Source organism: Gymnoscopelus braueri (genome assembly GCF_963280865.1).
Source record: "Gymnoscopelus braueri genome assembly, chromosome: 22".
Classification (NCBI taxonomy): domain Eukaryota; kingdom Metazoa; phylum Chordata; class Actinopteri; order Myctophiformes; family Myctophidae; genus Gymnoscopelus; species Gymnoscopelus braueri.
The window spans coordinates 20,398,755-20,426,476 of record NC_137624.1 but is presented as its reverse complement, the minus strand read 5'-3'; the positions used below and the strand labels follow the sequence as shown (position 1 = coordinate 20,426,476).

General features: G+C 43.1%; 1 protein-coding gene across 2 annotated transcripts in view; it reads left to right on the top strand.

Annotated features, from left to right (window-relative positions):
* Window positions 1-27,722, top strand: part of sardh (sarcosine dehydrogenase) — a 60,386-nt gene that overhangs the window by 22,426 nt on the left and 10,238 nt on the right. For both annotated transcript variants that reach the window (XM_080419089.1, XM_080419088.1), the window contains exons 10-17: window positions 1,333-1,419; window positions 12,126-12,216; window positions 12,408-12,549; window positions 19,534-19,617; window positions 19,882-19,995; window positions 21,403-21,541; window positions 21,764-21,877; window positions 22,487-22,634. In XM_080419089.1, coding sequence (XP_080275215.1) covers window positions 1,333-1,419; window positions 12,126-12,216; window positions 12,408-12,549; window positions 19,534-19,617; window positions 19,882-19,995; window positions 21,403-21,541; window positions 21,764-21,877; window positions 22,487-22,634 — 919 coding nt within the window. The remainder of the gene's footprint in view (window positions 1-1,332; window positions 1,420-12,125; window positions 12,217-12,407; window positions 12,550-19,533; window positions 19,618-19,881; window positions 19,996-21,402; window positions 21,542-21,763; window positions 21,878-22,486; window positions 22,635-27,722) is intronic.

The window sequence follows — 27,722 nt, the reverse complement described above, 5'->3', positions numbered from 1 at the left end:
AAAGGGTGTCCATGAGAGGCTGCGGTTGACTGTATCATTCAGATGCAGCAGATAGTTCAAGGAGGATCATAGTCAAGGAGGATTGAGGCATCTTGATATAACATATGCATAGTACAAACCTTCTAGAGAAAGGGAGAGAGAAAGAGGTGGATTTATGTGCGGTAATCAGTTCTGGTTACCGCACGATGATTTCACATCATCGTGCATACGGAATGTATGCTCGATTATGTAGGGTTTAAGTTAGGATTTAGGTTCGGGGGAAAAGTCTGTCTGTCTGTCTGTCTAATCGATGTGTGACTTACTGATCATGTCATATCTGACCGTAAGCACTTGAAAAACATTTCAAGTGCTATAGTGCAAGTGGAGCTGAAAGCTGTGTTAATGAGCTGCCTGAAGAGATATAACCCTGAACCTGGAGGTTGAAACAAATAAAAGATGTTTAAAGATTCACAGGCAGAAAACCCCACTGTCACGCATACTAATACACAGGAAAGTGTATTAAATAAAAAATATAGAGGATAGATAGATAGATATCAGGAAGAATGTATAGAAAGACAATGAGAGAAGACAGAAATGTAGAGAAAAACAGATGGGAGAGAAAATTGGGATGTTGTCTGAATCTCTAGCCTAGAAACCAGCTGAAGCCAGGCTAGTACATCTCCCCACTGTGACCTTGGCAAACCTAATTGTGTGTTTTCAATTCTAGCGTTGTGTTTACTGCTGTATGCCTGCTAAGCATGGCATGTGGAGCATTGTGTTTAGATGGTAGGCCTGTTGAGCACTTAGCCGGTTCCCCGGAGAGACAGCAGGGCGAATAGAGCAGAAATATGAAATCTCGAATATTGCTGGTTAGGCTATCACCATTTTGTGAGTGTGTGTGTTTTGTGTAATTCTTTCAATCGTACCCCTAAAGGAAATACTTGACCTTGACACAATTTTTCTTCATTGTTCTTCTCTCTCTCTCTCTCTCTCTCTCTCTCTCTCTCTCTCTCTCTCTCCCCCCCCTCTCTCTCTCTGTGCCATTCTCGGTCTCAGAGAATGCCCTGAGAGAGAGAGAGGCAGACTCGGTTTCTCTCTATTTTTCTATCAAATTAAAGTTCAGCTGCAACCAGTCGATTCTATTGACAATGTCTTACAATATGCCCAGGCTTAGAGTTTGGCGCCTATTCATTTTGAAGACATATTATGAACAATTGTATGTTTTGTCACGTAAATATTTTACAATTGATTAAGCACATTTCAGCATTTGATATATGTGTTTAATGTGCTGACATATTGGCTATGTGTTTGCATTTGGCAGCTCCAAACTGTGTGTCTCCTTCTCTCCTCCAGAGTCGTTCACAGCAGACCATAAACCCCTCATGGGGGAGGCTCCAGAAGTCAGAGGGTTCTTCCTGGGCTGTGGTTTCAACAGTGCTGGTAAGTAGGGGAGAGATGGGCGGATATATAGACAGAAGAAATAATGTCAGGAGAGTGGCAGGATGCCCCGTTGCTTTGGAAAGGCAATCCTGTAATTGAAAGGTCACGAGTTCGATCCTCGCGACAGCTGATGTGTCCCATCAATAACCATGTGTACTAACTGTGAAAGTGAGACATTGAACTGCTGCCTACTCACTCATTATGAGTCAGTCTGGGATAAGAGCATCTGCTATGTGCTCAAAACTGAGAGAGAGATGGATAAGGACAGTTGAGCCTACTTTATACTTCGTTTCATGATGGTGTTACTTACTTAGGGCTACTACACACTGCAAGACATTTGGTCCGATTATGCTGTCGGGGACCTTTTACTCACGGCTGCAGCCCAAGGGCTCTCCAGGCATCCCAATCTTGGGCTAATTTCTCCAGCTGTCCCCATGTAGGGTCAGACCTCTTCACATCTGCATCCAGGTCACACTGCCAGGTGTTTTGGTGTTTTGGTCTGCCTCTTTTCCTTTTCCCTCGTGGATTCCAAAAGAGGGCATTTCACATTAGATGCAGGCTCCCGAAGAGTGTGACCAATCCCCCTCCAGCGTCTTTGGAGGATTCTACAGGCCGCTGTCTTGTTCGCTGCCACAGTTCCTTGTTACTGATAGTATCTGGCCATGGAATTTGTAGATCTCTTCTGAGATAAGTGTTGTTAAATGCCATGGTGTTGTTTGCCGAAAATAACAGATTTTCAAGCTAGCAACGCATTGCATCATGATGCTATGCGTCACGTTGTTAGATTGAAAATCGGCGAGCAGCACCATTGTGGGATGAAGTAACAGTCTTTAAAGAGGAAGAAGGAATCATCCATGGTTGTGACTTAAGGAGTGCTGAACTGTTTAGCAAACAACCTGGTAGTAAGTCATTTTAAAGTGGTGTGGGGGAGATGGCGGTGAGAGTGAAAGGGAAAGATGGTTGGGTTATGCTGCCACAGTCTTAGGCCATGGTAATGCAGTTAAATTTTTATTTTTCAGTTTTATTTTTATTTTGTTATTTTCTCCCTCCCCAATTGAGTCATTGCTCATTCCCCCTGTGTTTCTATAATCCCTGTCACTGGCAACCCCTAATGTTGTAACCTGGAAACCAGACAAATCTGACATTGCAAAAACAAAAATGGCCCTCAGCAGATTTGGTCTGGCACGTGCAGAGACGCCACACTATCGCTCCCAGTTCTGCTCTATGCTGAAGAGGCACCCTGACCAACCTGCCGGAGTTACTAGAGCAGTGACGGAGATCACGCTCCACTGCCAACTTCCCACCCACAAACACGGCCAATTGTGTTGGTTGGAGCGCCCGGCCGAGTCATAGGTACAGTGGAGGAATGAAACCACAGTCTCCACGACAGTGGGCAGGAATATCGAGACCTAGTCACCTGGTCTTCACCCTCCCTAGGACCAACAGAAGGGGTTATCAGTGACAGGGACTTTAAACTTATGAGGAAATGGAATAACGTCTAAATTGGGGAGAATTTATTTTTACAGAAAATCTAATCTGTATACGCTACAATATGGCAGTTACGCAGCCTAGCAAGGGAAGTCTTCCAACAAAGTAGATTCAACAATGCTTGAGAGTAATAGTAAAACACAGAGGAGAGATTCTATGGAGAATAGACTTACGAATATGAATGAGAAGTGATGATAGCATAGTTTTTTGCTTGACTCTGGCCTAGCCCTCACCAGTCTCTGTGGACATACTCTGGGTAAAAGTGAATAATGGAGTGCTCTTGTCTTTACACTGAATCCACTGACACTTCTACACACACATGCACGCTAGGGCTTTCACCAACTAGTCGACTAGTCGACTAGTATAACCACGACCTTGTTGGTACTAGTCGAATAGTTGAAAATATAAAAAATAGTATTTTTTTAATGCCATAGTAATGGCCCATCTTACTATTATTATTATCCTCCTGACTTTATTTTTTATCAAAAGGGGGTCAAAGGTATGCCCAATAAAAGCCTATTATTGGGCAATGGGGATCCTTGGAGACGCTGCTGTGGTGCTGTGCTGCTGTGCCAGAAGCGCTTCCCTTAAAACACCATAAAAATAAGGGCAGGAGGATAATAATAATAGTAATATAGTAGTAGGATGGCATTGAAACAATGCCCCCCCTAAAATATATATATATATATATATATATATATATATATATATATATTATAATTTTTTTAGGTAAATTTTGACTAGTCGACTACCACTGGGTCAAATTAGTCGACCTGTAAAAATCTCTAGTCGTGAAAGCCCTAATGCACGCACGCCCTCTCTTTTCTTCATACACATAAATATAAAAGACACCCCCCAATCACTCCCGTGTCAGCAAGACAGACAGTGAGAACCCGAGTGTCTTAGTGATCTGACAAGGGGAGGGAGGGAGGGAGAGAGAGAGAGAGAGAGAGAGAAGGATAAATATTAAGGGCAGACTGAGTACCTGGCAGTGTTGAGACTGGAACATTACAGAACACTGGGTCAAACGTCCTGAACAGTCCAGAACACTGACCCAGTGGTCTGGACTGTTTCACTGGAAGGAACACTGTAGAGTTTGACATCGTTCCTAAACTCTACTGTTTGATCCAAACACTGAGTTTAGGAACTATACACAACATTTTGTTGTACACAAACTCTATACTGTATGTCAAACGGTACAGAACACTGGGACATGGGACAAACATTGAGTTTAGGAACTGTATGAACACTGGGTCGATTGTTTGGACAGCGCGCACAGAGAGAGAGAGAAAGATAGAGCGAGGTATGTGTGTGTGTGTGAGAGAGAGAGAGAGACGCACAAACTTCACAGACTTGTCTTTTTGCAATGGGTAACGTGACGGTATAATGTTAATTCATTCATGTTTTCGCCCAGTTTGGTAGATTTATTCAATGTGTAGTCTGTGCGGGCAGGAGCAACTTTGACATTGACTGCCAGGAATTCATTCATTCATTCATCCGCCACCGCCAGTATTTTTTACTAATCTTCCGAGAAAGAAGATGTAAACAACAGATGTCTGGGGGCGAGGACGAGGGTCTCTTCTATCATCTGGAAAATAAAAATTGTAACCGCGATCTTCCGTTCTTTAGTTATCAGCAGTTGAATATAGCTTGTTTTCACCAAAAACGCTATCTGGGAAAATAAATCAGAGTTAATGTATTTTTATAAATCTGATAACGTTAAACCGGACGGGCTGGACTTTGTTTAGATCACGTGATTTCCGGGTGTATTCTTCTTCGGGAGTCCCAGGATCAGTCACAGGTTGCGGATGAGCGCCCTCTATCGTAAATTAATCACTGAAAACACCAAATGACGTCTATGGAAGTCAATGGCAGTCAAGCGTTGGATTTGAAATGACTTCTATGGGCGTCAACGTCTCCCAATCTGACCTCCTGATGTAGGATGCTGTGTCTCATCGCTGATTCACTTCTGCTGTTCTTATCCTCTTCATCTGTCTGTCTGTCAAACTGTCTGCCTGTGTCTGTCTGCCAGATTGATGGTCTTTGGGGTGCCTGGTGGCTCAGTCAGGTAGTGCACGGACCATACTGTAGCTCTTTGTAAGTTGCGAGTTTGAATCTGACTCCATTGTGTCTCGCAAGTCTCCCCTCTCTCTGACCTTACCTGGGTTTCCTGTCTCTATACACTCTGCTATCTAATAAAGCAAAAAAAAAAAAAATGTTAGTGTCAAGTCAGATATTATCTACAAGACTATACGTTTTAAGGTTTATTTATTCATACTCACATGTTTACAAAACTGAAATATGTTAATATTTACAGTATTTGTGTATAAAAAAGAAGATAAAAAAGTCTGCACATACGTAAATCTACACACAAATAATCATAACCAATATATTAATGATTTAAAAAAGTACATTCTATCTGGCATTTAAAAGACTTGTGAGGAATGGGATAGGTGCATTTTTTGCATCTGTTAGTTTTTGTTCTGGGGATCTGTAGCTGCGTGCTTTACTTCTGGTTTGCCGATTGGATATATCTCCTCTGGTGAGGGGCAACCAGTTTCTGAAGGGGGAATCCAGGAGATGCAGTGCAAAATCCCTTCCACTGTGCATCTTGATAACTGGAATATGCCCTGCCAATGATGATTCTGCAGGCACGTTTGTGGATACGCTCCATCTGGTCTGACAGAGCCTGTTTCAGGTTTCCATGCCAAACTGGGCAGGCGTACTCGAGTGTGGGGTGGACATAACCAGTATATATTGTTGGCAGGTCTCAACCTCAACCAGACCGTCTCAACCTCCTCAGGATATATAGCTTGGTGTTGGCTTTCTTCACCATGGCATAAATGTGATGGCTCCATTTAGTGGTGTGTGATATTTAGGTCTGACTATATTAGGACTCCAAGCACTTCCTTACTGTCACGTGATGGTACTATAGCTGCTGGCCACACAGGAAAAGAAGAATGGGGGAGGTGAACTTCGCATTCATTTCACCGTAATGGTTTTGCACTTTGATGGATTTAGACTGCTGAGGACCCAGCGATCAACGTTGTCAAGGACACCCTGGGGAGATGTGACATTATCAGCATGACGCACATGGATGAGATTTAGATTATCCACATATTTCCAGCGATTTTGAACATCACTGGCAGCACAGTTAATGAGCGCTAGTAGGATGAAGGATCCAAGTAATGTACCCAGGCCGCGGCCCACACGTCCGCTGTAAGCTCTGCCCACTGGGAGTGGCAGTACTGGTACCGGTACACTTTGCCTGCGGCCAGAGACAAAGCTACCTAACCAGGGCATTAGGGCGTGCCTGACACCTAGCTTCAAGATTCCATTGCTACAGTCTGGTCCAATTTGTCAAACACTTTTGAAAAGACAGTGGTGAAAAGGATACTTATTATTTATGTGGGGTGTCCAGAATACCCACAAGAGCATGGGTGGCAGATCTTCTGGGTCTGCTTCCAAACAGGGCAAGGTTACAGGGGATATTTTACCCAATTGCTACAAACCCCTCTGCTACTTGTCAGAGATATTGGTCGGAGTTGTTGAACTGAGAGGGAGTTTGAGATTTGGGAACAGGAATTACACTTGCCTCTTTCCACCGTTGAGGGCCCAGGGGCGATCCCTTCTTGTAATGATGTGTTCAGAATAGTACACACCGGACTTTCTGAGGTATTACACTAGGGCCAGGGGCTTTGTTGTTATTAATCATCCTCAATTTATCATACACCTCCCATGGATGTTATTTGAGGGAGGGGGTTTGGAGCTGGCAGGAAAAGCTGTGATATCACGGGGGGGGGGGGGGGGGGGGGGGCTAAATGTTGTCGTTTGGGCTGTCAATAATAATAACAATTTAAGGGATGGTTTCTTCATCCCAGCCATAGACCGACTCTCACTTCACCACCGTTTTGGCTTTCCTTTTTTTAAGTAGGAGATTTGTGTGGGATAGAACTCTTTTTGGTCTTATTGATGGCTCTATGTTCAATAGAACTTGGCTGAAGTGCTGCTCTTGCCGTTTTGTGTATGCCTTCTGTCTTTGAGTTCTATGTCAGGGGTCATCCAGGGTTTGTCAGTCGGATGTTTCTTCATGGCCTCAACCATCCTTCTAGAAGTGGTCACAAGCAGTGTTAAATGTCTGGTAGAAAGCACTGGTCTTAGAAGCTCTGTGTGGAGCTTCATAGACCTCACTGTATGTGTGAGAAGTAACCCATTTTACAAACTGGTCCATGTTTGTGGGTTCCATCTGTCGATTTTTGCACTTAACTCTTTCAGTGCCAAGAGTATTTTCATAAAGTACTCCCAAACTGCCAGGAATTTGCGTTTTTTTTTTAATTTTTTAATTTTGTAATTTTTCATTCAAATAAATGATCTGATTGGGGTTTTAAACCCATAATACAGTTCTACCAGTAGAGAGCAACAAATCGACACATTGATGATCTCGCTGGCTCACTCACCCCCTCCCAAACAGGCTCACGTCATATCCGGTCAGAACCGGATGTTGACATTTTTGACAATCGTTGATCGCGCTAAATTACGATGTGATACACGACTACGATGACTGATCGTCACCCAGACCAAAGAGAGTAGACGTGGACCTCTCCGTTTGTTTTTTATAACGTGTGAAAAACCGTGACTTTCCCTATTCTGGCCGAAAATCACCGGAGAAAAACAACGTGACCCGGAAATGAATCTTTTTTTTTACATCCGGCTCCGGGTGAGTCTGATGTAGTCAGGAAGCGAAAGTGATCATGAAAAATACACAGAATAGCGAGACCACAGTCAAAAGTAAAAACTCGGGATTTCTCGTGCTGGCACTGAGGGTACTCGGGAAAAACTCGGGATATGTCGGGGCGTGGCACTGAGAGAGTTAATGACTTTTGCCTTTTAGGGGTCTTTGGGTACCCATAATACTGAGCTGTGGTCACTCAGCCCTATTGGAGGACTGTGGTGGGATATAGTACTGGGCCATGTCAGTGATGATAAGATCTAGGCTTCATCACCTGTTAGTATAATGCTCAACCAACTGTACAAGGTAATACTCGGCTTAAAGGGTAAGACCACTTTGGTAGAGGTTTGGGTTGTGTAGTTACCTTGCCATGATGTAACTCCAAAGGTGGACAAGAAATAAAAAATAATTGCTCCATTAATTAGAAATTGATAATTAAAAATATGCTCCCCATTGACTTACATTGTACACTGAAACAGCTCTCAAAGTCACTCTTTTAGCCCATAAACGAACACAAACTAAGCTGATTCAGACAATATAGAACATCACCAAACCCAGTATTGTTAATTTTTTTTATAAAAATGTCAACTTCCTGATGATTTTACTATTTGAAGATCCGGATCCGGATCCGCCGATCCAGTCCAGGTTTTCTTTCTAATAAAAATAGCTAAATCAACAGTAAGTTAACATTTTTATTAAAAAAAAAACCAGTACTGGGTTTGGTGATGTTCTATATTGTCTGAATCAACTTTGTTTACATTCGTTTACGTGCTAAAAGAGTGACTTTGAGAGCTGTTTTACTGTACAATGTAAGTCAATGGGGAGCATATTTTGAATTATCAATTTCTAATCAATGCAGCAATTATTTTTTATTTCTTGACCACCTTTGGAGTTACATCATGGCGAGGTAACTACACAACCCAAACCTCTACCAAAGTGGTCTTGCCCTTTAAGGCTAATTTACAGTCGTCTGACAACTGAAAATCGAGACGCTTGAGGGTTTTCAGCTGAAAATCTATTACTTTCTTTGAGCAGAACATGAAGTATACAACCTCCCTTGAAGCAAAGTTCCCCATCCCCACGTCCCCTTCCTATTACTACATTTGCTAGTAATGTTATTTAATCATGAGTAAATGCGTTTGTATTGTAAATTGGCTACATGCAGGATGTTACAGTTTAGCAAGTCAACATCAGTCTATAAATATTGATAAATATCACATTGAAATTCAGATAACGATGAATGACAATCATTCTGAAATCTTCCTCCATGCTTAAAATGCCTACCTGCCCCAGCCAATGAGAGAGGAGAGAGATGTTAGGTCCACCAAAGCCTCTTCCTCGAAGAAAACAATGTGTCACCTTCAGCTGATAAATCAAGTAAAGGTTTGCCACGCAGTAATGAGTTGTGCCACTGCCAAGTTTAAAGTACCTTCGCAGTCTTAATTCTGACTTCTAGCCATTAGCAAAGATTGCCCCTGTCTTCAAAAACTGTTGTGTACTATCAGATTTCGGTACCCAACATTGGCCGGGTTATTGCGTGGGCTCTAATAGGCCCTCCCTCCTCCTCTCACTTTCCCTCTCTCCCTCCCTCTCCACATATGGGTGTGTGTACATATTTGGGCATAATCTGGGCATACAGACAAACCCACATACTGTACAAGATGGGTTGCATGCATGTCTGCTTTAGTGTGCTTGGCCACACTAAAACCACACTCAGGTTCATGCATTTAGTGTTTTTGTTTTTTAATTTTTTATGACCAATGTGTTTTGACTGTATGAAAACATGGTAATTTACATTAAATGGATAAATTATATCCATCCTTCCAGCAATCCATCCATTGGTCTGTCAGTCTTTTAGCATAAACTGGAGCAGAGATCATTTTCTTATGGAGCTGGTGGTACAGCCAGCAGCAGACACTGGATAATTAACTACAAAGGATGTCCCACTGTGAATGCACAGCGACGATGCCCCCAGACATCTACCCCCCGCTTGATACGCACGCACGCGCGCGCACTCACTCACTCAAACACTGTCTGTCTCTGATGTCGATTATGAATCTTCTTAATCTTCTTCTATCTATAAATCTAGGAGTGTGTGCGTGTGTGTGTGTGTGTGTGCTTGCGTGCATGCACACTTTTTGCCCATATGGAGATCCCAGCACCCTCCCAGGTCGGTGCGTCATGGATGGAAGGACGTCATAGAGTACTGTGATAACGGGTAGTGCACCGAGTACTCTGATGGTAGAGGAGGCGTAGTGGGAGCAAAGGAAGAGTAGACTTGTATCGGATGAATAGAGGAATAAAGCTGATTCACCAACTGCCCATCCCCCAGTAAAGTAGAGATGGATTTGTGAGTGATGGAGCGAAGAACTTAGTGGGGGACAAGAAAAAGAGGACATGACTCATAAAGTCAACCAACCCATGGCCCAAAAGAGGAGAGAGATTGAGTACAGTGGTTCGCAAACGTGTGAATTTCTAGGACTCCCGTTTGTATTTGTATTAGGCCGCGGACTCCCATTTTATCCTGAGTGTTATATCCTAGTGTTTAGAGTGTATAAATGGTACCAAATGGACCCACAAGGGTCCATTTGGTACCATTTGTACACTTTCAGAGCTATAGACCCGTAAGTGTTCATTTGGGACACATTTCCCAGTGTTGAGAAACAGTGGGATTGAGGGTGGGAGGAGGGAGCTGAGAGGTAAGGAGAGTGGGTACAAGCGTTCTCTCTTTGAAAGCACCATTTGAATCACTGGTGGTATTTCTATAAATATCAGGGGAAAGGAGAGAGTCAGAGGGATGCAAGACGGCGATAATCAGAGATCGAGCCATGCATGCCAGGCGTTCATACTGTAGATAATGAAAGAAATGGGTATCTGCCACAAGCACAAGCGTCTGCCACCCAAAAATCCCCAAAAGAATAATGACAGAAAGAGACATTGAGCTGGGTGAAATGAGTGAAAGACAGAACAGATAGAGGGATGACATGATGAGTGGGAGGGTGATGAGAGGGGCTTCTCACGCACCATACATCAGCGTGAATATCTTGGCTGACATTTATCAGTGTCACCTCTCCTGCTGGTCGTCTCAATGATGTCTTGGGAGAGCTCCATCATCCCTCCCACCCCCTCGTTTCCATCTCTCCGTCGCTCCGTCCATCCGTCCGTCCATTCATATGTCTGCCCGGGCCCAGAGCGACAGCTCCTGTACGCGACTGAAGTGATGAGAGAGTGGGGGTGAGGGATGGAGAGAAGGAGGGATGAAAGATGAATGCAAGGACGCACTAGTCGTGTTGCTGCATGTTGATGCTGTCCTCGATACATGCGTGGCTCCATGGTACAAACACAAACACACGCACACGCACACGCACACACACACACACACACACACACACACACACACACACACACACACACACACACACACACACACACACACACAAATTATGCCATCAGCAGCAACTAGAACAATACAAGAGGGCAGTGCTGAAAGGCAACAACTCATTTGTCCAGCAGTGTTTTATCATATTTTTTTTTTATATAATGATTTCGTTTTTTATGAATAAAAAACTCGCTTGTCTCTTTTAGGGTGACACAACCCAACTGTTGGGGCTATTGGGTGGAGCTATTGGGTGGAGCTGGTGAGGTCAAATCCCCATGGAGCATGTTTAGGAAAGGGTCAAGGGGCCCAAAATAATTCTCGGCCATTTGATGTTGTTCTCAAGAACAAACCGCGGGGACTAGGTGCCTCCGGCTGCGACTTCGCTGAGTGTTCCAACTAACACAATTCGCCTCGTTCGCGGGAGGGAAACTAGGTGACGAGTGTGATCTCTGTCACTGCGCTAGCGACTCCTACATGTTGGTCAGGGGCACCAGTTTGCTGTGGAAGAATGGCACGTACTGTACCTCTCCACGCGTTACTTCCTCCTGGTGAAACTCCTCACTGTCGGGTGAAAAGAAGCTGCTCTGATGTCACACGTTTCAGAGGACACACATGGTTGTCTGTGCTCTCCCTATAGGACTAACTGTAGGAGTTAGCAGCGACAAGGGACTTGAATACCATCAGGAATTGGTATGACTATTATCGGCAAAAAAAGAAAATAATTAATGCTTTACTGCAATGGCATTGCTTCATGTTCATGTCATGTTCTTGTATATCGTTGCTGTCGGGTGGAAACCTTGTATGTCCAAAATGGAAAAAAGCACCTGTGTTCCCATGTAGTAACAAGCTCTTTTTAATACTTTTCATAGGTTCAATATTTTTAACCCATTAAGACCTGTGGCCGATTCTACAAATGCTTTCTAAATCAGTAGTTCTCACACGATTTTTCAAAAATGTTCGAAAATAGCAGATGTACAAGCTCGCAGCGCGGCACGAAGTACAAGTGTAAGCTTGTACATTTGTGTGAGGTCTTACTGTGTGAGGTCTTACTCTCTGTGTGTGTGTGTGTGTGTGTGTGTGTGTGTGTGTGTGTGTGTGTGCGATTTGCAGGAATGATGTTGGGTGGAGGTTGTGGTAGAGAACTGGCCCACTGGATTATACATGGCCGTCCAGAAAAGGATATGTATGGATATGACATCAGGTACATCAACACTCAGACACACAAATACATTTGAAAGTAAACCAGAAGGTCGCCTTTTTATTTATTTTTTTATTGTATTTTTTTATTCCAAGTCTGAATGAATCTGTTACATTAAGTGAACATGACAGGTGTGTTAATTAATTAATGAGTTATTTAATTAATCTTTCACATTCGTCCCTCTGCTGTCTCAGACGGTTCCACAACTCCCTGACCGCGAACAACCTCTGGATCAGAGAAAGGAGTCATGAGTCATATGCCAAGAATTACTCTGTTGTCTTTCCCTATGATGAGCCGCTGGCCAGCCGCAATATGAGGAAGGACCCTTTCCACCAGGTAATAAATGACCAGTTGGATTCCATTCCAAAGTTACATTATGCAATACTAGACACCTTTTTCCCTACTCAGGGCCATGCATGTCAGAATCAGAATCAGAATCAGTTTTATTGTCACATCACAGGTTTACAAGGTAAAGAAGTGGGTGAAATTCGTTTTTGTACATCGTTCCCATCGCAACGTTAATTTCCATAGAAAGAAGAGGGGGGGGGGAGAAGAAGAGGGGTGGGGGGCAAGTGGGAAGGAGATCAAAACAAGAGAGCAACAGAAGGCCAGACAAGTTATCTACATATTTACAAAGTACCTGAGATAATAAAAAACTAAGGTGCCTGAGCATAGCAGCAATGTATGTATACTGTGCATGTTATACTTATACTGTGCATGATATACATATGGACGTTAAGGTGCTTAGAGAAAAAAAGAGCACAATAAAAAAGACAAAAAAAAAGTCAGTGCGTTATACATGGGATTAAGGTGCAAAAGGTCAGTGCGTGTCCACCTAGGGTGGACTGACCCTAGTATAATCCGCAAGTAGCTCCATGAGGGAGTGCAACAAAAAAGTCATTTGTACCTGGTGTAGTCCACAGGTGTGTCCGAGGGGGAGCTAAGTCCAAGTCATTGTCCCTGGTATAATCCACAGGTGTGTTCAGGAAGAGCCAGAAAAGTTTTTGCACCGCCTGCTGTCAGGCTGCTGAACAAGGCTTATGCCTCATTCAGCATCCTGACAGCAGCCGGATTAAAACTGCACCAGAACCTGGTGGTGGAACTCTTGATACTGCGGTAGAGCCCCTTGCCCGGTCGCGGTCGTTGTAGGGGTTTGAACAGTCTGTGACTTGGGTGGTGCTTGTCCTTGATGATGCGCTTGGCTTTGACCACGCACCGCTTTTTGTACAGTTCCTGGAGCGCTGGGAGCTCGATTCCCATTATCCGCTCTGCCGATCGCACTACTCGCTGTAGGCTGATCTTTTCTCTGGCAGTGCAGTTCCCGTACCAGGCCGTGACACAGCCTGTTAGGATGCCTTCAACAGAACTGTTGTAATACAGCCTGAGGATGCGATGTCCTACTCCGAGCTTCTTCAGGCGGCGGAGCCAGTACAGTCGCTGCTGAGCCTTTTTCCTCACGTGTGTGGTGTGCGTCTCCCATTTGAGGTCCTCCTCGATGTGTACTCCGAGGAACTTGAACTCGCTGACCCTTTCCACTGCAGCACCGTCGATGAGGATGGGCGCATGGTCTCTCCGCGGCCTCCTGAAGTCCACGATCAGTTCTTTGGTCTTGTCGACGTTAAGAGAGAGGTTGTTCTCCCGGCACCAGAGTGCCAGTGAGTTGATCTCCTCTCTATAGTCAGACTCGTCGTTGTTGACGATTCGGCCGATGTCAGGGCCATGCATGTCCATGTCATCACTTTTCTCTGAAATCAGTTTGATGCTCGCAGTGTGCCATTTGTACGCCTCCTCCCTGTGCTCTTCCATTTTGTTCTGCATTTCCAGGAGCTTGTCTTCTGTCATCCTCATCACTTTCATGTCCTTCTTCTGCTCCACAGAGATCTCATGGAGTGTCTGCTCCCATCTCCCCCCCTCCTCCCTCTGCTCTTGTGTAATGTCTGCAATCTTCTCCTCCATCCTCAGCTCATGTGTGGTGCTCACGCCGCTGTTGTGCTCGTGTAGTGATGCATCGAAGTCTCTGCTCCCATCTCCTGCCTTGCTGATGATGGAGTCACGTTCTCCCATACTATGGCTTTTGCCCACCTTCAGTTCCATTTATATTGGCTCTGCGGCACACACGTTACGCAAAGCTCTGCCAATCAGTTAAGCCGTTCGGTCGGGTTGGCCATTCAGGGACTCCGCCAATCCGTGAAGCCACCGTTTTGGGTTGGCCAATCAGGGGAGCTGATGCATACAATCTCCCATGCGTTCTCCCCAGACCAGCGGTCAGACAGATATTTTAATATCTGTCTGTACCTATGTACATATCTGCTGTGTTGCTAGCAATAACCACTTAAACCCTATATTCTTAGTTGACCGGGGTACCCCAGGGCTCCATTGGGTAATGTTCGCCCCCAGAATAGGGACACTATACTAGGGATTTAATAACCTGCAGGAAATGTTGAACATTAAGGTTTTAAATTGTTTCTTCAACACAACCCGTTTAATGTTGTTGTACTGTACGCAGCAAATCCAATTCCCCATGAGGGATTCTACTTTTTTTTTACCTGCCTACCAAGTGTACTATATGCCTGAGGCAGCTTGTTTAGAAAAATGCATTCTGTGACAACAGAACAACTCCTCGCTTGTGTTTACCCTGCAATTCAGGGTCCATTCATTCCCTTTGCTGCCAAGAGGGCTCTCCATCCTTTAAAAGCTTTCCGATGTTTATCCTCGTTTTGATCGTTTTTTTTCATGTTTCTTGTTTTGTTTTTTTGCCATTACAAAGCTATCTGGTGGCGTTGGGTGCTTACACAGGACTCATTCATCTTATTTTGACATAATTTTCGACAAATTCCTGCAGATATTTGAAAACTTTTTTAATGCTGGTGTCACCAAATTCTCTTTACATCATGGTTGTTGTCAGTTGATGCACCCTCTCGTGGATAGAAATGGCATATTTCCCCTTTAAACAAGACGTTTTGTCTCTGGTAGATGAAATGAAACATTTATAAAATGATTACTTTCCATAATTAATCAATATGTATCTTAGAAAAGATGGTACCAGTTGACCATTTAGTGACATCCATTTCTGCATATAACACGACTTGTCATATTTTAGTCTCTGCTCTATATTCTTAACACCCTACCTTTATGAGTGCGGGACTTGGTCAACATGACCCACACATGTCGGCTGTCGGCTAGCGTCTGTGCCCAAAAAGCGATTGTGTTTGTATTTGTGTGCATGGCCGCATCGATGATAGTCGGGCATTAGTGGGGCCCGATCACCTCATTAAGTATGTTGGACAGCACACACGAGAGAGAGAGAGAGAAAGATTGAGTGAGGCAGGGAGTGTGGAGACATAGAGCGAGACTTGCTGGCACTTATTGGATGCAATTATTTTATGTAACGCACTCATTTCTGGCAAAAGAATGTCGCAATTGATAAAATGACAGACATTTCATCTGAAATGGTTGATATAGCTCCTTTGGCCAGTTTTGTGTCCTTATATGATCTGGGTCGAACGTGAATTTTCACTCACATGTGCCCAGGACAACACACAGACAGCCAGACAGACAGAGTGAGGCAGAGAGTGAGTGAGAGAGAGCACGAGACTGAGAGAGAGAGTTTAATGTCAAAGTCATTTTCCTGCATTATTGAACATGTTACAGGAACAAAGCTCACTTGTAAAACCCTGCCTATTGAAATGGTGTGTTCACCAACTCAAAGCGCTACATTCATTACAGAGACATTTGCCTTTTTGTGAGGGGTAGGAAAGTTATTCATTGATGTACTAAATGTTCTGTGTTCTCATTTTTGTTGTTCCTGTGTGTGGTGAGAGAATGAGAAACGGAGATGGAGACAGACAGGAGTTAAATTGTAATGATGAAGATTAAATGGAGGTGTGTGTGTGTGTGTGTGTGTGTGTGTGTGTGTGTGTGTGTGTGTGTGTGTGTGTGTGTGTGTGTGTGTGTGTGTGTGTGTGTGTGTGTGTGTGTGTGTGTGTGTGTGTGTGTGTGTGTGTGTGTGTGTGTGTGTGTGTGTGTGTGTGTGTGTGCGCGTGCGTGCAGCAGAAACACACATACTCACAGGTGCACACAAAGTACCACAGGTCCCTTGCTTCTATTAGCCTCCGTAACCTTTGCGTCCGATTGGCTAATTGAGAAAGTGATATGATGACAGGGCAAATCTACATATAAATGGTACCGCTTATTCATTACACCCCAGGTTGTGTGGGTGAAGATGCTCTTATCTATTTGTGGATGTGTGAGAGTGTGTACGTTGGCTCAAATCATACTGAACAAATACTTCAATAAGGCTCACAATTAAGAAGGGGGCGGGGGCATTTAATAATGAACATAGCCAATCTACAAACTCACAACGTGTTGCATCAGAATCAACTTTATTGTCACATCATAGGTTTACAGGTGTAAAAAGTGGGTGAAATTTGTGGGGGGGGGGACTTAAAAGAGAGAGCGATCAATAAAAACAACAATTTATCAATTTATCAACATATTTACACATAGTAGGACTATTAATAGCTATCCGGTGCGGCAAGTACCTGAGGTAAGAAATATGGTGCATGATGTGCTGTGAGCTTGATTGGCTATGTTTTGTGATATAGATTGTGATATCATCAAACGCAAATATCAAACATAATTATCATACATACATACATTCCCAAAATTAAATGCATGCATTTAATTCAGTCTGACCAGAAACGGGGATAAAACATATCCCCACCGGCGATACACAATTACACATTGATGACCAGAGGGGGAAATATCAAAAGCAGAGGCACGTATTTTCCCCCATACCCTGTCAGACCCGGACACCCTCCAGCAAATACCCCTGACTATAACCATTACACATTCCTGTAGAACAAGAGGGAATGTTCAACCGTCCAACATGTGGGTTGATTTAACTTTTTTGCCAAAGTCCAAAACCGTTCCTTTTTTATAATTTTTTTATACAATTTAAAATGGTGAAAATAGCCGATCTACAAGCTCACATGCCTGTAGATCTGTTATTCTCACTACTTTTGTGCGACACTCTTGTATGAAGAAGTAGGCCGGGCATCAATTTACGAAAACACATAAAAAGTATGGAGATATGAGGTTTCTGCCCGACGGCAACGACTTGCATGCTTGACTTGTTGCTAAGATACAGTTTAAGAGAAAGCTATTTAAGTGTTTACAAAAATACAACGACTGACCACGTACACTTCTTGCTCACAGCATCCTTCTGGTGATGCATTTAATATCGCTTCTTTTTTTCCCCCCCCTTTGCTTCTTCTATTTGTCTCTCTCCCTCCCGCTTGCTCTGTTTCTCTCTCTGTGTTCTTTCTACAAATCTAGAGTCAAAGAGCTGATTCAGGCTTGCACAGCGGGAACCTAGCATCTCTCAGTTAGGTCGTTTATTACTGTGATCCCTGCCAAGATGACTCTAAACGAGCCATTTGGCCTTGACGTTGTAGCCTCGACCTAAACGTCATTCCACTTCGTTCCTTCCTCTGTACTCTGACACTCCAGTAATGGGCCTTGATTCAACGCTATAATGACCCACTTTGTGGTAATTTTCTGTCCCATGCTTCATTTAACCGCAAAGCATCTTCGTTCGGATACACTATGATTTTATAGTCAATGGTAACGCAGGGTGTTTCTAAATGCATCACTGTCAAATTAACTGCATTACCAGTCGGTGTCGACAGAACTCCAGCATGATCCATTCTGTCAGCCGATGACCATTTCATCTTAAGCTTATTATACATAAATAGCACATCTACAAGCTCACTACGCCGCATGCACTACAATGTGTTTTTGCAACGCGATATTGTAGATTGTGAGCTGGTACTGTAGATGTAAATTGTACACGTTGTGAGCTTGTAGATTGTAGAGTTTGTAGATTGGCTATTCTTATATTTACTTGCGCAGCAACACCAGCGCACAAATAGGTATAAATGTTGCTTTAGAAAACCACAGGCGCTTTCTTATGATTTAGCAAGGAAGTGAACCTGAGGCCTCAAATCACAGGTTTAGTGAGTGCACTGCCTGAGTGAAATGAGTCAGATAGTCAGACATTCTGCAAGATTTCACAAAGATGAGAGCCTAATGAAACTATATATTTGACATATCACTTGAATGGCCCATATTGCCATATAACCTCTCAAACCTTATTGCGCTGTGACGTGTGATGTTATTATGCAAAGACTGAATATTTGCATGCATCACAGTTTTCTCGGCCTGATAAAATGGCCCTTATTGGCATGGCAACCAATACAAGGCCAGTTATTATGATGCTCCTGTATAATTATGATGCTAGCTCTGTAACCAGCTCGCTGTAGTGCATTGTCATTATGAAGAGACTCAAATGACTGCTCACTGGCTGAGAGGCTATAGCTTGGTGGAAAGCACAGCCCCGGCAATGCAGGGTCAATCCAACCTTCGGCCGGCCCACTACAACCCTGTTAATCACTCAGCGAGGCCCATCGCCTAGCAACCAGCCAAGAGCCTTGGAGGAATGTGTGTTTATGGGGGTGTACGGGAGGGATGGGTGGGGGGTTGAAATCTATTTATTATTTGTGAAAATTTGCTTTTGTTCAAGATATTTGCGATGGCTGGTAGCCACGATGCTACGTATTATGGGTTTGCGGCAAATACCACAACAACATGAACAACAGCACGCAGCATCAACAGATGTTGATGGATGCCAGAGAAGCTTGGCCCTGTACAAATAATGAGACGGTCTACTTTTAGGCGAGTGAGATGTGATCATTTTAGAACATAAAAAGGCCATGGCTGACACCAGTGCCCACGTGTTCTCTCTACCTCAGGAACATGGATGTAATTATAGCTCAGTGTGGGAAGCTTTGGCAGGAGACTGCTAGCAAGGAGGAGAACATAGCATTATCCTACCTACCGACTGTAGGCAACTGTCATTTTAACAAGGAGGGTGGTGAGCTGTTAAATTGTTTGTTTTTCTACAGACTGCCCTAAAATCTATAATTAGCAGCTGGAAACCATGCAACAATTTGTGCTAAGAATGGGGGATTGCCTCCTCCTTACAAAATATAGACTTTTGGAAGGCTCAGAGTGCTAAAATATCAAAATGACTCATATTGCCTTCTCTATTTGGCATTTGTCACATGAAGGCACTAAATAATCCTACGAGAAACAGAACCTTATTACCTGGTCAGAGGTAATAAGATATTAGTTTTGGACATTGTTTATACAGTATAAACAGGTATTAGGATTTGCGACAGTAAACAATGTGCCGTGACCGTCCTGATTATGTTAAATGGTACTGTAAATCTCTCTCTCTTCTCTGTCTGCGGGATGTAGGTGCTGACAGAGCAGGGATGTGTGTTCCAGGAGAGACACGGCTGGGAGAGACCAGGCTGGTTCAACAAAGAGGCACCTGCTCCTGTAAGAGACGAGAAAAACACACAATCCCCACACACACTCGCACTTGACTGACTGGGATTCCCAAACTGTTCCATGCCAAGGACCCCCAAATAGCCTTAGTATCTGTCTGTGGCCCCCCTATTGTGAAAGGACTTGAACAAAAAAACAAACAAAAACAAAAAAGGACACCATATACCAAATAATCTCATTTTATTTTTGTATATATTTTTCTTTGATGATTTATTTCCTTCTTATTTCCCATTTTCATCTCCTTTTCAACTGCAGGTTCTGGGCTATGATTACTATGGGGCCTATGACACTCAGAAGAATGTGAACCACAAATACAATGAGCTACTGGGCAAAGAATACACCTTTGACTTCCCTCCACATCATGATGTGGTAAGATTGTGTGTGCGTTTGTACTTCAGTTTACATGTGCCTATTGATTGCTTTCTATTCCAAGTCCTCTACGACGCCAAGCTAGATGCAGGTGAGAGCTGTGGCCAGCAGCCAGAAAAACTGATATTAGGTCTTTGGTCAGTACACTATATTGGGAAGAACTGTAGTGACAGAGCATATACAGTAACACATATAATGTCCTAAACCACAGATCTGTTTATTGAATAGAATCTAACCTAACTTAATCACTTAATGCTGGGTGATATACTGGTTCATGAACTTCAATTGGATCAATATTTTATTATTGCTTGATATGGTAAATGAAGCATAGCGTTAGTTCATGCAGGACACGGAAGTCTTGCACGCCAAAGCTGTAACCAGCTGTCAGTCAGCTGATGTGAACATCAGCTTTCTATTCCCCATTCACAGCACTGCTGGTCATTACACTCGTTATCCAATCACAGCTCACGCATGAGCAAAGAGGTTCCTTTAAATACGGCTTCATATTCTCTTTCTTGGTTGCTGAACCAATGCATTTTGCTAGCTCCTCCTCCACCCCAGCCTCCACCTTTTGATTAGAGTCTGGCATAGGCTCAAATACTTGTGATTATCATGTATATCTGCTTTGTTTAGAGTCTGGCATAGGCTCAAATACTTCTGGTTATCATGTATATCTGCTTTGTTTAGAGTCCTGCATAGGCTCAAATACTTGTGTTTATCATGTATATCTGCTAATTCTAACTAATATGTCAATGTACTGCTTATTGTTGACATTGTATCCCTATGGGGGATTTGCTTAAGCATTCCCTGAATATATGCTTAGCAGGCTGCTTCGACAAAATTCAGTGAATATTCTCCCAGGAGCGGAGCTTTAACGCCAAGCTTAACTGTATTCCATTTGTGGCAATAAATGGTTCTTTATCTACTTTGACGTGAGTGTTTCTGATTGAAAGGTAATTTAGCGTAAATCGGCAGATAGCGTAAATCATCTTGACACCGATTGAGTGCTATCACACCTCTCCTCTAACTCACCAAGAGTCACCAAAATAATGGTGGAAATTCAGTTTTCAACTTCACCCAGCCGAGTGCTGACCAAGTGGTCAGACTTGAACGCAGGGGGGGAGCAGCTAGGGGTCAAGTGTCTTGCTCAGGGACACCTGGCACATTGCCGGGGCCGGGAATTGAACCTGGGACCTTCTGTTTCCCTGCCCATTGAGCTATGGCCGCCTGAAGCTATGCCTTCCCTGAAGGTGTAGAAGGCTGTTAAAGATAGTGGTGATAAGCTTCCATTAATATTTACACTAACTTTATCTTATCCATCCACTACCAGAAGGGACTGGCCTTATGCTACTATGGATGTGTCATTCTTTTAAGTTCTCCTTCTCCTCTTTTTTTTGTGTCTTCCAGATTAAGAGTGAGTGTCTGTCATGTAGACATGGTGTGGCCGTGTTTAATATGTCCTACTTTGGCAAGTTCTACCTCACTGGACCAGACGCCAAGAAAGCTGCCGATTGGCTCTTCACTGGTGACGTCAACAAAAAGCCAGGTCAGTCTAGCTCCCACAGCAGAAATCCTTGAGAAAGGTGATGTGTGCACAACCAACCAACGTGTGTGTGTGTGTGTGTGTGTGTGTGTGTGTGTGTGTGTGCGCGTGTGCGTGTGTGTCTGTGTGTCTGTGTGTGCATGTGCGCACACGTGTGTGTGTGTGTGTGTGTGTGTGTGTGTGTGTGTGTGTGTGTGTGTGTGTGTGTGTGTGTGTGTGTTCCAGGCTCTACGGTGTATACCTGCATGCTGAATAAGATGGGAGGGGTGGAGGCTGACCTCACTGTGAGCAGACTGGAGCCTGGCACTGCCAATTTGCCCCTGGCACCAGAGTCCAATGGTAAGAATGTGTGAGAATGTGGGTGGATTATGTTGAATATTCACTCTCTCTCTCTCCTCTCTCTCGAGCTACTATACATACCCCTTAAAAAAACTGATATTATACATGTATTTATGCCATACCCAGCCTTTATTTGCTGGGTGACTGGTATTGATAAAAGGACTGAGAGGTTGATCCTGATAGCTGTTATCAGCCCTAGGGGCTGATATGATGGTAGCTGACCAATCACCGCAAACTAAAGTAATACTTTAAAGTCAATCAAGCTTGATTTATACTTAGTTGCGCACGGGTGTCACACACCAAAAATGGTCTACAATCTACAAGCTCGCAAGGCGTTGTACTGTGACGCGTTGTGAGCTTGTAGATATTTGTAAGCTATTTTTGGTGACTCTGGCTTCATTAGGTCAAACATGGCCGCCACAGTTGCTGTGTTGATCAAATTATATTTTCTCATTATCTTTGTGAATAAATTAGGCTTTGGGTGTGCGATCAGAAATTATATCGCCCAGGCTTTTGTCATTTCCCTTGTTAACCAACCCACGGGCAATGATGAATACTAGTCTGATAATCTATAATTATTTACACTAGCCTTTATTCACCTTCCTTTAGGCGATGCTTACTACCTGGCGATTGGAGGAGGTGTGGCAGAACACAACTGGAACCACATCAGAACCGTTCTACAGGACCATGGCCTCCACTGCCAACTGACTGACCATTCTGAAAACATGGGCATGATCAGCGTCCAGGGACCCAAAAGGTGGGCAAGGGATGGGGGCCGACGTAAAATCATTCAAATCAACTTAAAAGAAAAGTGAAACAGAATATATTAGTCAAATGCAGAGTAATGATACAGTAGAGAGATTATTTTTTGCTGGCGATGAAAGGTTTGTTCTACTAGCCCTGCACTAAACGTAGGTGTGATTATTGTCCGGGTGGTGAAGAGGTGGAGAAAGACTTAAGGGCTAAGAGGATGAAAGATCATTGTTGTAAATGCACCCAAGAACAAAGAGCTGTGGATATTGAGGGAACAGAGATATGGCACAAAGGAAGAGAAGGAAGATAGGGATGGTGATGGAAGAGAGAGAGAGAGGGAGAGAGAGAGAATAAATAAAGAGGAAGGAAAAGAGAATGGCTGTTAATGAAAGGAGGGATTGAGGAGACAAGATAGAGGAGTATCAAGTAGGCGAGGGGATGGGGATTACCTTGGTTGTCAAAGCTTATTTTAGGACTTAAAACCTGACATGTGGAAGACTTGCATTGGCATTGGTTATTTGTAGTGAATCAAAACTTTGTTTTAGAGAGGCTTACGGTAATTATATCTTTCTGCATGAAGCTACAGGCTGTGTCATGGTGACAAAGTATCTTTTTAATGAGCAAAAAGATTGGAATACACTGTTGAAGTGTAACGTTCAACCGTTCTACCTGGAATACCACACACTTATTTATAGTAGCTTAAAATTCTGCCCTTGGGTGCAAAAATAAAATCATTAAAGAATGCTGGTCCCCAGAGAGGTAGTGTAGTTACTGTAAAAAAACAACAACTGCTGATTCAAGCCATTTTTGGGGTGGGGGGGGGGGGGTGACAGGACATGCCTGGGGGGCAGGCCAAGTTTAAAGACACACTGTAAAATCCTCAGTGTTCATTTAAACATTTTACACTCAGACTTTTACTGTTAAATTAACATGGACTTTTTTTGTTACTGTGTATGCATATTTGAGGATCAAGCCTGAGAGAGTTATGCAACAGGCATCAAGGCTAAACAAAGTCATTACGCTTTAGATAGCAATCTAACTTTTGCTGTCTATGATTATACTGTACACGCCTCTCTAGGGCTAGGCTGAAAACTGCACTTTTAGCTTGTCAGCCAAGTACCCTGGTTCATTAAAATGTATTGCATATAACATCACGACAGACAGTCATGTGGGTAAGCCAGCAAAAGTTCATCCAATTAGGAGCAATTATGTTTACCAACCCATACATTAAGAAAGAGCCAATAATATTGGTTCATTGATAGTCTAGAAATGTGGTCTGTGTTGAGAAAACCCATGCAGTTGTAAGATGTTTTATAGCCATGACTCATGGGTAAAGTACCCGTGTCCACCACCACAGAGTCTAGGGTTTTGAAACCAGATCCGGTGCATCTGGCTTTTCCTGCGCGTCCATACGAACACCATTAGCTTTGTTTTATCGATCCCGATTCCGAATCTGCTTTATCTATTCTTTCGGTTTCGGTTCCATAATGGCAAAGAAAATTAAGAAGAGAAAAAGAGGTCAAATGTTTAGAAATGCAATCATTGTGAAGTCCTTGGCTTGTGCAAGGGAAAATGATGAGCACAGGCTTGCCTCATTATGCCAGCATTTAGTGTGATTTCTAGTTTTCTACTTTGTTGCATGCTGGTATTGCACACAGGAAAATAGCAGTTCTACAAGCTCATAACACACCACAACGCAACAGAGTATGAACAAGCAAATAGTAAAAATATCGTCAGTGATGTAGTCCCACCTTTCACTTCAGCCTTATATTTCAGCGTTGATTCATTCATTAACAGGGTTAATAAACTCCTCTCTAGTGCATTATTGAGCACACAGCCTCTCGCACACAGCTGATACAGTCGAAGGTTGTTGTCACAGCTGGCCTAATAGCCTAAACCCAAATCTAGTGGATTCAATGAATAGACTATAGTCAGGTCTGCACATAGAAATACTGCAGCTGGACCCCTCTCTCTCTCTCTCTCTCTCTCTATCTCTCTCTCCACTTCCCAGGCTTTCTCTTTGTTCTCTCCACCTGATATCAGGGTCAGGCTGCTCTGACTTGGTTCTCTCCCCGTCTTTGTGTTACCCCCCTACCTCTCCATCTTTTCGCTCCCCATGGTGTCTTTTTTTCTTACGGTCTTTATTTCTTTTACCATTTTCCATCTTTCCATTTCCTTCTCTCTTCTCTTCCAATATGTGCTTGTACAGTAAAGATGTAAAACATGGTAAAACATGGCTTTTCCATGTATTTCTACAGTATTTGTACTTGTTGCTGCTCCTGTATGATACAGCATGCACCCCAGAGAGAGACAATTTGGCAACAAATGTGTTGTTTCTATGCAATTGTGAACCATATGAAATGCTTTCATGCTCTGCAACAGAGCATGCTGTGTGTGTGTGTGTGTGTGTGTGTGTGTGTGTGTGTGTGTGTGTGTGTGTGTGTGTGTGTGTGTGTGTGTGTGTGTGTGTGTGTGTGTGTGTGTGTGTGTGTGTGCGCGCGTGCATATATTGATACTGTATATGCACATGTGTCCAAGATTACACACACACTCTCTCTCTCTCTCTCTCTCTCTCTCACATACATATACAGTACATGCAGCCATTCACTGAGTATATATAGCTAATTGGCCTGGTTGTTGGGATCTTTAAGTGAACAAAGCTGCTTAAGATGGAAGAGAATTTCCTCTCTCTCTCTCTCTCACACACACACACACACACACACACACACACACACACACACACACACACACACACACACACACACACACACACACACACACACTCTTTTATTTCTTCATTTATTTATCATATGAGGTCTAAAATAATCCCACCAATCCCACGTTGTTAAATATGTCTATATATGTATCCTTGTTCTGCCTACACATGCCGTATGCACTGTCAATGTATTGAAGTGAGATAAAGTTAGTCTTATTTGCTGTTGACTCATCTATGTAATTTCAATGATATGCTGTATGTGTAGTGTTTGAGAGCGAGAGAGACAGAAGGGGGGGGGGGGGGGGTTGGGGTCTTTAAAAAGCAGCATGAACACACTTCACATTTATGAAGTCACCTCCAGAGTCTCCCGTTCACTTTGGGTGCACTTGGTTAATTACACCTTGTATCCTTCCTGGTCACATGACAGGCAGAGTTTATTGCAGGAATCCAGTGTATAAAGAGTCGTGGCAAAACAAAGCCTCTGTGTATAGCCATTTGAATGGTCCTCCACCATGTTGTCTTTTATTTTTAATTGCCACTTCTCACCAGTGATTCAGTCTCTGCCACCAGGAAGGCATGTACAGTATGACCACTTAAACCCTTACCGGGGTCCCCCAGGGTCTATCTATCCTTGGCCGGCCCCCTCATTGTTTTCGTCTATACCAAATCTTTTTGCCATTATTGTCCCAAAATAGAGATCAGTAGCGTTCATGTGGTTCATAAAATCGAGTGCAAACTTCACCCAGCTGATATGGCAAAGCCCACTTGGGAGCTCTTTAACAACCGAGCTCATTGATTTCGCAGCACAATATGTCACATATTGTTCCAACCTTTTCAGTCCAAAGATTGCAGGATTGCTATCATTTGCAGGGAGACCTACAGTATGCTTTTCCAATAATCACCAGGGTCAGAAAAATGTATAGCGTTATGAAATGGCCCTGCACATTGTTTTACTAACTAAAACTTGTTATGTTGTGTACGTTGCGTATGTTATGTTCTTTAACCACTTAGCCCCATGTAGCCGATCTACAAGCCTGTTAGCTTGTAGATTTTTTAATTTTGTTTTACCCTTTTAAGCTTTCAGGACGCCAGGTTGAAAGTGGTTATGACATGACATCTCATGACACTGAAACCCAGACATTATGGTTATAGATCAATGATATTTTCCTTTGACTGAATACAGTGTATTGCACTCAGCTGTGTACATTTGATGCAATTGTGTACATACAATAGAGAATTAATGCAACATCACTTCCAAGGTTGTGATTATAATCTGAAAGCACAAATGCCAGTGCTTTCCACTGCCTAATACAGAGTGTAAGCATTGCTCAATTGAGAGCATTGCTATGCACAACACAAACACATAAGTAGAACATAAGCTCCAAATATGATACAGTATGCATTGCCTGGGTCTCTGATGGTACCATACTGTAGTTAAATTGTTGGTAGTTAGTGGCTTTCAACTTTTTATAGGCTTATTGTTCTTTGTCCAGTGCAACTAAATCACATTCTTATCAGTTAACACTTTACCTGCCAATCACGAGTATAACCGTTGATGAAAAATACACCCGTTTACTGCCATAAAACTGCCATCCACGAGTATAACCGTTTTTCAATTTTTTTTTTTTTTTTGTCTTTTTTTTTTTCAATTTATCCACACAGAACCAGAGATATCACGATCCAAAGATTTCTAGCTCCATTCACTCCTTGGTTAACTTATTACTTTAAAATCCTGTATCTCGGCTCCTGTGTAAAAAAAAATTAAACACTGGCACTGGGGGAAGTAAAATAAAAAAAAACCTCTGGCAGGGAATGTGTTAATGGTTAATTCTTCATTAGCGACTTTCAGTTAATGGTTATGAATAACGTTCAAAATGGTTATCCCTGTGCTTTGTTATTGTACAATCAACTACCCTGGGGAACTAAATGCAGTTAGTTCCCCAGGGGCCGGATTTGGCTTGCCAGTTGAATATCACTGGATTTAAGTGGTTAAGTAAGGGGTGTCCAAACTTTTTTCAATGGGGGCCATATTTGAAAATATGAAAATAGCTTAGGGCCGACTGCATCTCCTGTCATACTGTGCCTTTGGAAGATCAAGATCAAGTCACATGCAAATGGATCGCATTACAGAAGTCTTATTTAACTACAGTACAGTGCAATATCAATTGTCTCTTGTTGGCAGTGTAGCCAAAATGTAAGACAATCATCTGTGCTGTGAACAAAACTAAAACAATTCAGTCTTTTTTCAGCCTGTTGTTCACATGCATGCACTGCTCTTCTATTGTACTGTATTTACAGTCCAAATAATTTGTCTTTTGTTCAAATGGAGAAAAATGCAACCAGGTTAAGGTCTTTACAAAAATGTCTTTCTTTCAC